The sequence below is a fragment of the Hippopotamus amphibius genome, chromosome 17, assembly GCF_030028045.1.
Source record: "Hippopotamus amphibius kiboko isolate mHipAmp2 chromosome 17, mHipAmp2.hap2, whole genome shotgun sequence".
Classification (NCBI taxonomy): Eukaryota; Metazoa; Chordata; class Mammalia; order Artiodactyla; family Hippopotamidae; genus Hippopotamus; species Hippopotamus amphibius.
Window position 1 is genome coordinate 11142050 of NC_080202.1, and position 15349 is coordinate 11157398.

At 40.8% G+C, this 15349-nt stretch overlaps 1 protein-coding gene across 1 annotated transcript in view; it reads left to right on the plus strand.

Moving 5' to 3' along the window:
* Window positions 1-4291: 4291 nt before the first annotated feature.
* UBE2G1 (ubiquitin conjugating enzyme E2 G1) overlaps window positions 4292-15349 on the plus strand; it is a 105719-nt gene continuing 94661 nt past the window's right edge. Inside the window, exon 1 of the mRNA XM_057715155.1 lies at window positions 4292-4705. Within this exon, the coding sequence (XP_057571138.1) occupies window positions 4660-4705 (46 nt within the window). The 5' untranslated portion in view covers window positions 4292-4659. The remainder of the gene's footprint in view (window positions 4706-15349) is intronic.

Genomic DNA, 15349 nt, shown 5'->3' on the forward strand with positions numbered 1-15349 from the left:
TCCAGGAGTCATAAACCTAGGATTCCTCTTTCCCCTTCACTCACATTCAGTCCATCAGCATGCATTTTCTATTTTACTTCCAAAATTTATCTCAAATCCATTCCCAATTTCCCCTCCCCACATGTGCTTTACCATCCTTGCCCCATTCCGGTTCCAGTTACCACCATCTTTTGCCTCATCTTCTGCAATAGCCTTCTGACTGATGTTCCAGCAAAGTCTTCTCTTTTCTATAAGCTCCAAGCAGAGATTTAAACAATCAGACAGCACCTGTCTCAAGGCTTCCACTGTAACTAAACTAAAATCCAGACCCTTTCCTGAGGTCAACAAGGCCTCCTTTGTAGGTAACTCCTGTCTGCCTCTCCAACCTGCTCTTAGCACCCTTTTCATCAGGCTCCAGTAGAGCCGCCACACCCATGCTGACCCTCTTCCTAGTCTTTGGATAAGCCGAGCTCTTTCTTACCATAGGGTCTTAGGAGTAGCTTTTCCTCAGCCTGAAATGCTCTTCTCAGAATCCTCAAATGGCATCTCCTACTTGTAATTCAGAACACAGCTCAACTATAATCTCTTGAGAGATGACTTCCCTGACTACTTTATCTAAAATATACCCTTTCCCTTACCCTTTTTATTTCTATCATATCGCTTTTAATAATGATGACTCATTTGATATTTACGTTTTTAACTGACTGTCCTCTCCCACTGGATGTCTGTGCCATGTGGGCAGGGACTTGGTCTAGTTTACTCCTGGACCTTAGATCTTAGAATCACCTCTAGCTTGATGAACATTTGTTAAATCAATGAATGCAGAGTTAGACAGTTGGATATGCTGATATGAACTGCTAAAAGATTTGGGCTGGAGTTAAAGATCTGGGAGTTATTATAAAAATAAGTCTTAATAAACAAAGAATAGAAAGGTAGTTCCTTAACCTGTTCAAAGAATCTACAAAAAAAACTACAGTATGAAAAAAATAATGAAACATCAAAATTGCCCTTTAAGAGTGGAAAAAGACAAGGGTACCCACTACTACTTGTATGCAATTCTGCTGGAGATCCTAGCCAGCACAGTGAGCAAAAAGAGAAACAATATATCGAAAGAAAAGACTAGAAGTGCCATTATTTGGACTTACATTATTTATGTAGAAAATAAAAATAATCTATAGATAAATTAATTTAGAGTTTAGTGAGGTTGTAAGATAAACATACAAAAATCAATTGCTTCTTAAAATAATTTTTTTTTAATAAATTGAGTTGGGTTTTTGTTGCTGCTTGCAGGCTTTCTCTAGTTGTGGTGAGCAGGGGCTACTCTTTGTTGTGGTGTGCGGGCTTCTCATTGCAGGGGCTTCTCTTATTGTGGAGCATGGGCTCTAGGCACGTGGGCTTCAGTAGTTGCAGCATGTGGGCTCAGTTGTTGTGGCTCGCAGGGTCTAGAGCGCAGGCTCAGTAGTTGTGGTGCACCGGCTTAGTTGCTCCGAGGCATGTGGGATCTTCCCAGACCAGGGCTTGAGCTCGTGTCCCCTGCACTGGCAGGTGGATTCTTAACCACTGCGCCATCAGGGAAGTCCCTAAAATAATTTTTTATATACCAGAAAAATGCAGACTATCTCATTATTCTAAGCTTATCTCCATATCTCCATATGTAAATGAAAACAACCATTCTATCACCACAAAACTCACTGTGAACACAGTGAATTACAAAAAGAAAACATCCTGTAGACATAACAAAACATATTATCATGATACTTTAAGATACAAAAAAAAAAATTCTAAGACTATCCAGAGAAGAAAAAAAAATAGGTCACTGACAATGGAATAAAGATCAACAGCAACACTGGATGCTAAAAGACAATGGACCAATGCTTTCACAATTTAAAAAAATTTTTATTTATTTATTTGGTTGCACTGGGTCTTAGCAGGGGGGCTCCTTAGTTGCAGCTCACTGGCTTCTTAGTTGTGGCATGCATGTGGAATCTAGTTCCTTGACCAGGGATTGAACCCAGGCCCCTGCATTGGAAGCGTGGAGTCCCAACCACTGTGCCACCAAGGAAGTCCCCACATTTTTGAAGAAAAAGTTTTTGATTTTAAACATAAAATTCTATACCCAGCTATACTGGCACTTAATTATAAATGTTTAAAATAATGACATTTTCAGCTGTTATTATAAGGACTTGGAAAATTTCCTCACATTTACTCATCAGAAGTTATCTGATAATATGTTCCAGCAAAAGAAGGGAGTAACAAAAAAGAATTAGACTTGATCCAGGATGCAGTAGACTCAGCCCAGAAGAGCAGCCAAGGGGAGTCCTAAGAAGACTTCTATGTAGCAAGCATAGCCCAAAGCAACCAGCCCAGGTTAGAGGGTAATATAGAGACTTCAAGGAGGGAGATTTCCCAGAAAAAAGGCTTGATAGAATAACTGGTACAATAGCACTGGGGGTGGGATAGGGAAAAGAAGGATATTAATTATAATCAAGATACTGCAAGGAAAAAAAAAGTATAATTAGAAACTCTAGGCCTCCAAAAAAAAAATCTGTGTAAGGAATAAACATAATCCATTACAGTATTTGGCTTTCGTATTCAACATTTACCAAGTCACAATAGTGTAAAAAACATTTATTGCTGTAACTAAATATGATAATTTAATGATTTAGGAGAATAAATGATGGAAAGTAGCATAAGGAAGTTAAATCCTTGTCAATTCCAATAAGATTAAATATATAAGGTCTAAAATGGATAAATCAAGGAAGAGCATTTTGTCATTTAGAATAAATGGAGGTAACTACCAGAAGAAACTGCTAAAAGAATTAAAAGGGATTGCCTTTACTAAGCAGGATTTAGGAATGGAGAAGGGAACATGTGAGAAACAAGTCTGTTTTTCACTATAACCCTTCATACACTGATTACTATGTGTATTTACTACTTTGATAAAACTAAAAATTTACTTAAAAAGATTTTTGGTCCAGAAAGGAAGGGTGGTGTCAGAAATGGATTTTTTTTTTTTTTTTTTTTTTTTCTGGTGAAGCTAAGGAAGCTTTAGATTCCCTGGAAGGGCTGGAATTTGTTCTAGGTGAGAGAGGAAACCATGCTGCAACCAAGCAGAATTTCTGATTACCTGCCTCTCCAGATCCCAGAGAAAGGGAGCAATTCTCCAAGCCTATAGTTACTTGCGGTTTATTTTCTCATTCTGAATAGACAACCATATTTGAACCCTATTTAAAAATTTTTTCCCTTAAAGAGAGTTCTTCAAATGGGATAAATTTTGGGCTTCACAAAACCTGGGTTAGCTCCCGGGAGTTGTTTCTCAAAGCAGTCCAGATTAACTTTTTTTTTTAACGGTAGATTTATGTTTTGATGCAGATTCACTCAATGTTTATTTGTTCCTTTTAATTCTTGTTCTAGGGGGAGAGTGAGGACAGTTTTTTCAGTAATTTTTGGAATCAAGAAACTGTATTACAACCTGCTCCTCCTCTGGGTACCTTACCTGGAGCTCACAGAGACTGTAGGAACAGAGCTGTATTCTCTGTGTCTTCTACAGTTCAAGTACAAAGTTAACGCAGGTTTAATAAACATGTGTTGAAGGAACAGATACATTTCAGTGCCATTAGGTATCGTTTTTCCTTCTGCTCCATCTCTTTATTAAGACTCTGCTACGCAAGGCAGAAAGCTGTGGGAATGAGGATGAGAGGAGGTAGAGCAGAAAAGCTTACTTTTTTCCACACCCTAGATCCCACACTTTGACTGTACATGGTAGATGCCTTTCTGGACATTTCGTACTGCGTACTGTGTATTTTGCTAATCTCAACTCACTTTACACATAGAGATTATTAACGATGTTTAAACATTTTATGCTGTGAGACGCAGAGCATTTTTTTTATTTCAAGAATCTTTTTGTGCAACTTTCTGTAAAGTGAATTACCAGCATGTATGAAGTCTATTTCGGGGGTGTGCTTAAAATGGGGCACACCAGTACTAAGTTCGGCTTTAACAATGACTAATTCGCACACCATGTGTGGAGTGTTAGATGGCTGTTGAGCGCTCGCCAACAACTAGCCTTCTATGACTTCTTTTGGCCCCTTCACTCCCAGACCACCTGCTTGGACCGGCGGTGTCTTGACCCTCCGCGACCTCTTTGTCATGGCGTCCACGGGGCGTCTGCCTCCGAGGCCCCTGCACTCGGCCGGGAGGCGACCTTCCCAAGATGGCGGCGGCAGGGGCCACAGCGCGTAGGGGGCGGGGTTCCGCCTCCGGAGGCGGGGCAGGGAGGCAGAGGGGTCGGGCTAGCCCGCGGGCGGCTTCCGAAAGAGTCAGCCCCAGCGCGCCTGCGCGGATCAGCCCTGCGCGTTGTGAGGCAGTGGCGGGGGAAGGCACCGGTGGGGCCGACGGGCGGGTTGAAGGAGGGAAGCGGGCGAGCGAAGTCCCAGTGCGCGCCGCGGCGGCACGGGTACCCTCCCCTTCCGGGCGTGGGGCGCTGTGAGGAAAGCTGAAGCGGGCGGACTCGCACCGGCAGCGAGGCGCCGCTACCGCCGTCCCAGCCCAGCCTCCCTCGTCTCCGGCGCTCCCGTCGTGGGGGCCCGGGTTCCTCAGCACACCCAGCTCCAGCAGCCCCAGAGCCTGTCCCCAGTCCTTCGGAAGCCCCGGCGCCAGCCCGGGCCCTTGGCGGGCAGGATGACGGAGCTGCAGTCGGCACTGCTACTGCGAAGACAGCTGGCAGGTGAGCGGGCGGGCGGCGGGGCGCCGGCCGCGGCCGCGGCGAGCAGCTGCCCGCTCCTCCTCCCCTCCGCTCGGGCGCTCCCGGGCCGGCGGCCGGACGGCCGAGGGGGAGCGGCAGCCGCCGGCGAGGCCGGGCGCGGGCCTGCGAGGGTGGGGAGCCCGGGCTCCGGTCCCGGCTGGGCCCAGCACTTCTTCCCCGGCTTTCTGAGCGTAATGGGGGCGGGGACGCGCCCCAGCCTCGGCCGCAGGACGGGGCCCGGCGGCCCGGGGGGAAGGAGGGGAGGTCGCCCCCTCCCCCACTGTCCGGTGGGACGTTGCGGGGGAGGGGCTGTAGGTCCCCTGCCTCGGCGGAGCCTCCCTGGAGGGGCGGGTCCGGGCTCAGGTGTGGCCGAGGCCGCCGGACCCCCGAGGCCGGAGGGGCGTCTGGGCCCGGCCGGCGGCACGTTGCGGGCTCGGGTGTGCGCGCCGCTGGCGGGCAGTCGGGGGCGGGGTGGGCGAGAGGGACTGGGCCCCGGGCGGAGAGGTGAGGCGCGCCAAACTTCTACCCGGGCAGCGCCGGGTCCGCAGAGTTGTGGCGGACAACAAAAGCGCCGGCCTGCGCGGCCTCGTCGCGGGCTCGCGGGGTCTGAGAACCCGGCGGGGCGCGGGACGCCGCCTCGCCTGCCTCCGCCTGGCACGGGCTCCGGCTGCGCCGCCCGGCTGGGGGAGGGTAGGTAGGAGCGGGCCGAGCCGAGAGCCGCTCGCTGGCCGGCTCGGGGCTTTGTGCTCCGAGCGATTCCGGCTCCTGCGCAGGCCTGCGGGTCCCCGCGGCTGCGGCCCGCGGGCTCTGGCTTGGGGCGGCGGCCGGGTCTGCCTCCCCAGAGGTGCCTGCGTCCCCCCTCCCCCATTGTCCCGGCCTCCGGCCGTTTGCGGCTTCCAGGTTGACTTTTTAGGGGGTTGGCTCCGACTCTGCTAGGACTGTGTGAGCCGAGCATGCGCACTGGAGACGTACGTGTGCTGAGTGCACGGGGGGAGGCGGGTTGGTGGCTTCACAATGCCGCCCCACGTGCTGCCAGATTTAAAGAGAAATGAACCAGCAGTTAGCCCTGCTGCCCAACGCCCAGCCCGTGTCCTTCTCGGTTCTGGCCGATCTTCGCCTCCCCGCTTTACAGCTGGCGGCCCTGAGCCCCCGGCAGAACGCAGAGGCTGGAGTGAAGACATCTATTTTTGAAATAGGTTTACTAAGAGTTTCAGATGTTAGTTAAATCACCTTTATGGCCTCTTAAGGAAGAGGTTGTCAGAGGCTGTTACAGGTTGTAGATTTATTATTAGACCATGAGCAAGCAGGTTTGGACAAGTACTGTAAAGTTCTAGATGCTCAGAGGGAGTGACCTGGAGTGAACGGAGAAGTTCTAGTGATACCTGTGTCCATCGCAAATAATGTATTGGACGAGCAGTGAAAGAGTAACTTTATTGCATCTTATATTTGCAAACACACCTTACTGTTCTGTGTTTATTTTTTTGTTTGTTTTGTTTTGGAGGAAGGAATTAAGATGTTCTTTTGTCTCCTTAAGAATTCTTTACTCAGAATATGTTTTAATTACGTGGTGAACTATTAAACAGCATTAAAACACTAAGTATTAAAACAGTACTCAACTCTTACATAATGGGAAAAACATGTATTTTAAAGGTGTAAAAGAAGTTCAGCAGTTACTAAGAAAGTACTGTGTGACTAGTAACAGAGTTGGCAGTAGCAGTATTTCAGAATTCTTTCCAACCTTTTTGTGAACAGGCTCTAAATTTTGATACCCACTTGGTTCAGTTTTGCACTTTTACAAGATTAATCCCAAATACTAATAAGACATTTCCCAAAGCTCGCTCTTAATGGTTGACTTTTTGATAAGACACACCAAGATATGCTTTAAGGTTGGAGGACAGAAAGATTTAGTTTGTAGTTTTTCATGCCTCATTATAAAGTTGTTTAAGCTGCTGATTAATTTATTTTGTCTTCTTGATCAGAAACAATGGACTGTTCTTAATGTTTTCTTAAATTTTTGAAGGATATTAACATGCTCAAAATGTATAAAATAGGCCAAGGCCAGTGTATTAAGGAAATGTGAAAATATCAAGTTTATTGGAAAGACTCGATAACTACTGAAATAAAGGCCCTGTTGTATTTTTGTCTTTAGTAGTATATTGTTTGAGCTTTTTGGTTCTTCAAATATCATTTGAAAACAGGAAAGAATGGTAAACTGTAATCTCTTGAAATCATTTAGAGTGTACTTTTAGAAGGCTTAATAATAAATGCTTTAAAAATCTTGAAATGTATTGAACTGAGTAGACACATAAACCTAAGCCATTTGTAGCTGCTAGAATTTCAGAAATGTAAAACAACAGTGGCCAACAATGGTTACATTTATTGAGCCCCTAGTCCCCCAGTCCTTAAGGATTTTACTTCATTACTTGAGGGGAGAATTTATAGTGTGTGTATGTGTGTGTGTGTGTGTGTGTTTTGTTAACTGTAATGAAGAACCTGGTTGCATTCAGAGTGAAGCAGAATGGTTCCTTGGGCTGCAGAGTTTCTCACCCTCAGCACTGCTGACATTTTGGGCCATTTATTGTCGTGCAGGCCTATACCATGCATAATAGAATGTTTAGCAGCATTCTTGGCCTCTACCCACCAGATGCCAGTAGTACACCTCCTCAGTTGTGACAACCAAAAATGTCTCTCTTGCCATCTGTCCCCTGAGGGACAAAGTCATCCAAGGTTGAAAAATCTCTGGTTTAAGGTGTTTTAGTTAAGACCATAATGGCCATTGTGAAGCAAGTTAAGAACATCTAACAGATTCATGAAATCAGATAGGTTGTGTATTTCTCTTTGTGGGTATTATTAGACTGTGACTTACTCCTTTGCGAATTCAGCAGTCACAGTTCAGTTTTTGCAGTGCATAATGCTAAACACTAAGAAATTCCACGGCACAAGAGATAATTTAAATTTAAAAAATTTTTTTGAAAAGGTATTATATAAGCACTGGTTAAAAATACGAAGAGTGTAAAAAAGGTATAGTCTTTCTACCCTGACCCAGACTACTTTTCTTGGAAGCAGCTCTCATTGATAATTTCTTGTGTCTTTTCACAGAGATTCTTACACTATATATGTTTATACAGGCTAACATTTACTGATGGACTAGCATGTACCAGGCATTGTGCTGAGAACTTTACATATATTATCTCATTTAATCCTCCTAATAAGGAACTTGAGGCTAAGAGAGTTTAAGTAACTTCCCTAAGGTCACACAGGTAGTAAGTCGCGCTGCTAGATTCATAGTCAGGACCTTCTTATTAGAGACTTTGTTTTTAATTGGCTATATTGTCTTTCAGGGAGCAACCATTTAACATAGTCGTGAAATATGGTTTTATGAATTTAAATATTTGAGGTTAATTTATCCAGTAACTACCAAAATGATTGGGGAAGTGTTCCCATCTTAATAAACTTTTATGTACAAAATAATGCACCTTAAAATCTAAGTGATATTCTTAAGGTAATCATAAAAAGATGTTTTAGCCATTGTCAGTTTATGACCAGCATTCTGCAGAATGTCATAGCACTAAGCTTTTTGGTGTTAGCAGTTAACTGAGAAAATAAATTGGACTAATTGGGCTTATTCCCTACTCTAACCATACTAACTTTATGACAAGCATTTGTAAAGAGTAAGAGGATATATATTTTTTTAAGATCACTTGAGGTTAACATTGACAATACAGATTTTCAGTAGTTGCTTTCTCATAGGTACTTGTCATTCCAGAACTAGGAAGAAGAATCTGCTAAGCAGTAACAATAAAATAATTGAACTCCTTTTACTGTATAAATTTTGATTGTGTATTTCAAAAGTAATCTGGAACATTCCCAAATATTTGTATCCTTGGCTAGCCATGGCAGTAGGTTGTGATGACTTAGTTATGTGTGTTTCTCAGACTTAATGTGCAATACAGTCACTTTTGGGAGTATGTTAAAAATACAGGTTCCTGGCCTCACCTCCACAGAGTATTAGTCTGCATGTCCAAATGGGGCCCAAGAAAGCCCAACTTTTAAAGCAGTTTTTTGGGTGGCTGTGGAGCTGTATTCTGAGCCCCACACTTCAGTAGGTGCCCTAAGCTATTTTGTTTTCGCCTGGAGGACCATCTACAGGTAGCCCAGTTTCTAGCTTTTGTGATGTGTTGTGTTTCATTAGCAGCTCTGGTGTTCATAGGATATTGAAAGAATGCTCTTTAAAAGGAGGAATTCAATTTAATATTTCTTATTGGCCTTTCTAGAATGTATTGGCACTCTGACATAAAATTTCATTAATCCTAAGCAGAAATAAGAGTAATTGATTACTGACAGGGACACCCTAGTGGTGGAAGATTCTAGGTGATGAGCATACTGTTAATCTTAATATTAATAGTTGTTAACCTGCATGTTTAGAAGTGGAAGAAAAGTCTAAAGTATATATTGCATCAAACTACTAATTGTTTAATAGAGTTTGGGAATTTTTATATCCAGAAATCATTAGATTGTTATAGAAATAATGAAGCTGCTATATGCTGTCAGAACAAAAGTATAAATGAAACATTGTGGTTGCAGGAGGGGTGTTAGATGATTTATAATCCCTGCAGTGGAGTTAGCATCAAGGAGTTATGCATCTGATGTTATGCTACAGAATCTTATTTTAAAATATATACATATATTAAATCATTCTGTGTATGTATACCTTAAATACACACAGTGTTATATATGTCAATTTTATCTCAATAAAGCTGGGAAAAAAGTCTTCAGTTTTTTAGTGAGTAAGTGAATTTTCTTAACATTAGAAAGTAAATGTTTTAAGTTATAATTTCTGTTACTCAGTGAATATTTTTGATATATAATGAAGTTTAGTTTTTTATAAGTAATGGCAGTTTAATTTTTTGTAAATTCAGAGTGAAGTATACTTTCTACACTAGTCTTTTGTAATGGATGACCTCACTTTCTCAAGTACTGCTGAATATATTAAAATGTTGAAGTAAATGCTATAATTTGTACGTATTAGTATATTAGTATAATCTGTACTCACTGTAAAGTAGTACCAAAGTATTTTTTTTTTTTTTTAATATTTATTTGTTTACTTGGTTGTGCCAGGTCTTAGTTGTGGCATGTGGGATCTGACCAGGGATGGAACCCAGACTCCCCTGCATTGGGAGCTCAGAGTGTTAGCCGTTGGCTACCAGGGTAGTCCCTGTATATGGTTTTATTATATAGTTTATATAAGTTAATACATATTATATTTGGTGATATGTCTGCATGTAATTGTGACGTCAGATGCCTTAATTATTAACACTGAGTGCGGAAAATCTGAAAATCCATTTGCTACCACTGTATTGTTGGTTTTTGACTTTTCAGGTGAAGAGTGTTTGCACATATCAAGAAGACTTTCAATCCTTGGGTTGTTTGGTCTTGTTTACTTTAGTGCAAGTTTTTTTGAGGAGAGTATGCTAATTTATTGTAAATTGTAGTGTGGATGTGCTCTTGCTTCAAGAAAGTAAAATGCTAAGCATTCTTTGGTTTTAATGGACTCACTTCAGTTTAGGATGAAGAATTTTGCATTTCTAAATTATTGAGAAATATTTTTGTTAGAATTTAAAACACTAGATGACCTCCAGAAGTCTGTTTAATGCCACCTTTGACTGGTTTGTAGGAAATGACTTTTCAGAGAAAAAAGCATGGTATGGAACCAGTCTGGCCAAGTAAATATAGTATAGTTATATCTGGTTGAAGGCATTTCAGCTACAGAAAAGTACAAATAAGAAAAAGCAAATATTTTGCAAATTTTGGTAATGAACATGAATTACTGGTATGAAGACATAAATGAGGGAATAAGAATAAAACGCATCTTTAGGAAATAAGATATATGCATGTTAAAATACAGCATTAAAATTCTTTTTCAGCTAGTGAAAAAACAGAAAGATAGTATTAGGCTAATTCAGGTAAGTCACATTTTTTTTTTTTTTTTGGCCTTGCCACAGGGTTTGCGGGATCTTAGTTCCCCGACCGCGGATTGAACCTGTGCCCTCAACAGTGACAGCACAGATCTTAACCAATGGACAGCCAGGGAATTCCCTAAAAGAAATTCTTATCAGTGCTGTTCCATCCATAGATTCTGGCCCTCAGAGAAACTGCTAGGAAAAATTCTGTAATTTATTACTGTTGCTGTAGAGATGTGTACTTCTCTTTATAATGTTAAGTTCTAGAAAATTTTTGAAAAGTTGATTTTTGTAAGTGGAAATGTTTACCTCTTATTGATGCTTTATATCAGTGTCTAATAACTTAGGAAAACTGCTGCTGTTCCTTCTCTGCTTTCCTTCATCTTTCTTGTCCACCTCTCCATTGGTTAGGGATCTGTTAAAAGTATAAACAACAAAGAACCTATTTAAATTTTTACCTGGCAGCTGTTTTTGCTTCTTTTTTTTTTTGCTTTCATCTTACAAAGCAAGCATTGCTTTTAAAGAACAATTTGTCAAATAGGAATTTAAAAAAATGTCCTTTAGGCTTTCCTAGGTGGCGCAGTGGGTAAGAATCTGCCTGCTAATGCAGGGGACACGGATTTGATCCCTGCCCCAGGAAGATACCACATGCCGCGGAGCAACTAAGCCCATGAGCCACAACTTTTGAGCCCATGTGCCGCAGCTACTGAAGCCCATGCACCTAGAGCTTGTGCTCTGCAACAAGAGAGGCCACAGCAATGAGAAGCCTGCGCACCACAGCAAAGAATAGCCCCTGCTCGCCACAACTGGAGAAAGCCTGTGTGCAGCAACAAAGACCCAACACAGCCAATTAAAAAAAAAAAAGTCCTTTATATTAGAAGACCCTTTTGATTTGCTTTTGAATGTGCTTACACTTTAATTATATTATCAATTTCTTGTTCTTAATATAAGGTGTATTTTAATTAGAGTTTTTATTTCAAGACAGAGTAATTCTAGGCAAAGTATACATGGGGTCAAAAGCATGATTTATAAAAGGAAATATTGGTAAACGACATCATCAAAGTCAAAAAAGTTTTGTTTGTGAAAGACAAATGAAAAGACAAGCTGGAAACTGGAAGAACAAAATTGCAAACTACCTGGCAAAGAATTGATCTAGAAAATATAAAGAACTCTTCAAAACTCAACAGTAAAAGAAAACGAACAGTGCATTTAGAAAATGGCAAAAGACATGGATAGATACTTCATGTGCAGATAAGCAAATAAAAAGATGTTCAACATCATTAAACACCAGGGAAATGCAAATTGAAACCACAATAAGATATCACCACATACTTATATAGAATAGCTAAATTAAAAGAAATTAACACCAAAGCTGGCCAGGGGAGGCAGAACTTCACCTCTCATACATTGCTGGTAGAAATGTAAAATGGTATAGCCACTATGGAAACAGTTTGCAGTTTCTTATAAAACTAAATATACACTTAACATACAACTCATCAAGTATACATTTGGGCATTTATTTTAGAGAAATGAAAACTTGTATCATAAAAACTTAACATGCAGGGACTTCCTTGGTGGCGCAGTGATTAAGAATCTGCCTGCCAATGGAGGGGACATGGGTTTGATCCCTGGTCTGAGAAGATCCCACATGCTACAGAGCAGCAAAGCCCATGCACCACAACCACTGAGCCCCAGTGCTGCAACTACTGAAGCACCTGGAGCCCTGCTCTGCAGTGAGAGAAGCCACCACACTGAGAAGGCTGAGCACTGCAACAAAGAGTAGCCTCCCGCTCCCCACAACTAGAGAAAGCCTGTGCGCAGCAACAAAGACCCAATGAAGCCAAAAAATAAATATTAAAAAAAAAAAAACTTACATGCAGTTATGTTCATAGTAGCTTTATTAGTAATAACTGGAAACTGGAAACAACCCAGATGTCCTTCAGTGGCTGAATAAACTGTTAATACATCCATACCATGGAATATACTACTCAGCAATAAAAAGAAACATACTGTTGATAGACAAAATGACTTGGATTATCTCAAGGGAATTATGCTGAATGAAAAAAAGCTAATCTCAAAAGGTTGTATACTCCATGATTCCCTTTATATAAAATTTTTTTTTTTTTGGTGGTATAAAACAAAATTGACCATCTTAACCATTTTTAAGTGTGTGGTTCCCTAGTGTTAAATATATTCACATTGTTGTGAAACAAATCTCCCAACTCTTTCACTTTGAAAAACAAAGTCTATACCCATTAAATAACTCTCCCTTTCCCCCTTTACTCAGCTGCTGCTAACCACTGTTTTACTCTTTCTCTACATTGAAGCATGTAAGTAAATTCATACAGTATTTGTCTTTTTGTGACAGGCTTGTTAATGTAACATGTGTTGTAGCATAAGACAGGATTTCCTTTCTTTTAAGGCTGAATAGTACTCTACTGTATGTGCTATATACCACATTTTGTGAATCCATTCATCCGTAAATGGATTTGCGTTGCTTTCACCTCTTTACTATTGTGTTATGAACATGGGTGTGCAGATACCTGTTCAAAACCCTGCTTTCAATTCTTTTGAATATATACCCAGGACTGGGATTGCTGCGTCATATGGTAGTTCTGTTTTTTAAAAAATAAACTTTATTTTTAGAGCAGTTTTATTTTTTTATTTTATTATTTTAATTTTTAGCCATGCCGTGTAGCTTGTGGAATCTTAGTTCCCTGACCAGGGATTGAACCCAGGTCCCGGTAGTGAAAGCACTGAGTCCTAACCTCTGGACAGCCAGGGAATTCCATTTAGAGCAATTTTAGATTCACAGCAAAATTGAGTGAAAGATAGAGATTTCCCATAGTACCCCCTGCCCCTACACAAGCATAGCTTCTCCCATTATCAACATCCTCCACCGGAGTAGTACATCTATATTGAGAAATTTTATCTTTAATGTTTTTGAGGGACGTCATACTGTTTTCCATAGCAGTAGCACCATTTTACAATCCCATCAACAGTGTACAGGGTTCCAGTATCTCCACTTGTTCTCCAACACTAATTTTTTTTGATTATAGCCATCCTGATTGATGTGAGGAGATATCTCATGGTTTTGATTTGCATTTTGCTGATTTACTGATGTTAAGCAACTTTTCATAGCCTTGTAGGCCTTTGTAGATCATCATTAGCAAAATGTTGATTCAACTCTTTTACCCATTTTTAAAATCAGGTTATTTGATTTTTTGTTTAATTGTATATGTTCTTTATATACTATGGATATTGTAAACTTTTATCAGATACAAAGCTTGCAAATATTTTCTCCCTCTCCATAGGTTGACTTTTAACTCTGTTAATTTTGTCCTTTGCATAAAAGTTTTTAAGTTTGATATAGTGCCATATGTCTCTTTTTGCTTTTGTTGTCTGTTCTTTTGCTGTCACATCCAAGAAATAGGTGCTAAGTCCAATATCGTGAAGCTTCTCTAGTAGTTTGATAGTTTAGGTCTCATGTTTAGGTCTTTAATCCATCTTGGGTATGTTGTGTAAGATTAGGGTTCAACTTCATTCTTTTCTATATGAATATCCAGTTTTCCTAATACCATTTGTTGAAGAGACTGCCCTTTCCCCATTGAATGGTCTTGACACCCATATAAAATTATTGAAATGACAAAATTGAAGATATGGAGAATAGATTAGTGGTTTTTAGGGATTAAGGATGGTAATAATGTGTTGCTATAAGGGGGCTGCATGAGGGATCTTTGTGGTCATGGAACTGTTTGTATCTTGTAGTGGTTACAGAAATCTGTAAATGTGATAAAGTTGCATAGAGCTACACACACACACACACACACACACACACACACACACACACACACACGTGATACAATCAGAATAAAGTGCGTGGATTTGTACCAATGTCAATGTCTTGGGTTTGCTATTATACCATAATGATGCACAGGATGTTAGCATTGAAACTGGGTAAAGGGTACAGGAGATCTTTCTGTTCTGTTTTTTCCATTGCCCTGTAAATCTGTGTATCAAAATAAAAAATTTAAAAATGTCACTTGTAACCAGAGCATTTTTGTCAGTCTTTTTTTCATGTAGAGAACTCCTTTTTAAACTTACTATTCGTAGTTACAAACATAGCAATGTAGTTGCCATGTGAACGCTTTCAAAGAATAGGAAGTTGCAATTGAGAAATCTGTAGTTTGAGGTAGAAATTCCATCTTAATTTTAAATAATCCTCATTTAAACTTCTTGTGCTGTTTGGAAAATGGAAGAAAGGATCAGTATAAAAGCTCATTTATTGAGCTCTTCTGTTCAGTTGCATTGAGAAATGCTGGGGGAATGCAAAGAATTGATATGGTGTTCCTGCCTTGAGGTGCTACTTTTAGTAGGTGTTGATGGACATGTAAACAAAGTTGTAATGCAGCATAAGCACATATTGCAGTGTAAGTATAATGCAGTATAATACAAACCTGTGGAAGGAGCAGAAAGCACTGAGGAGGGAGTGATTAATTATGGGAGAGTACAGTGAAGTCAGGGAAGGCTTCATAGGAAAAGGGCTATATTTTGGATACAGCAGAATCAAGATGTTAGTTCTTTTAAGAGCATTAACTTATATATTAAAAAGAAAACTACCTTTGGATTTATCAGTGTAGAGAAAACAGCAATTAGAACTACTTAG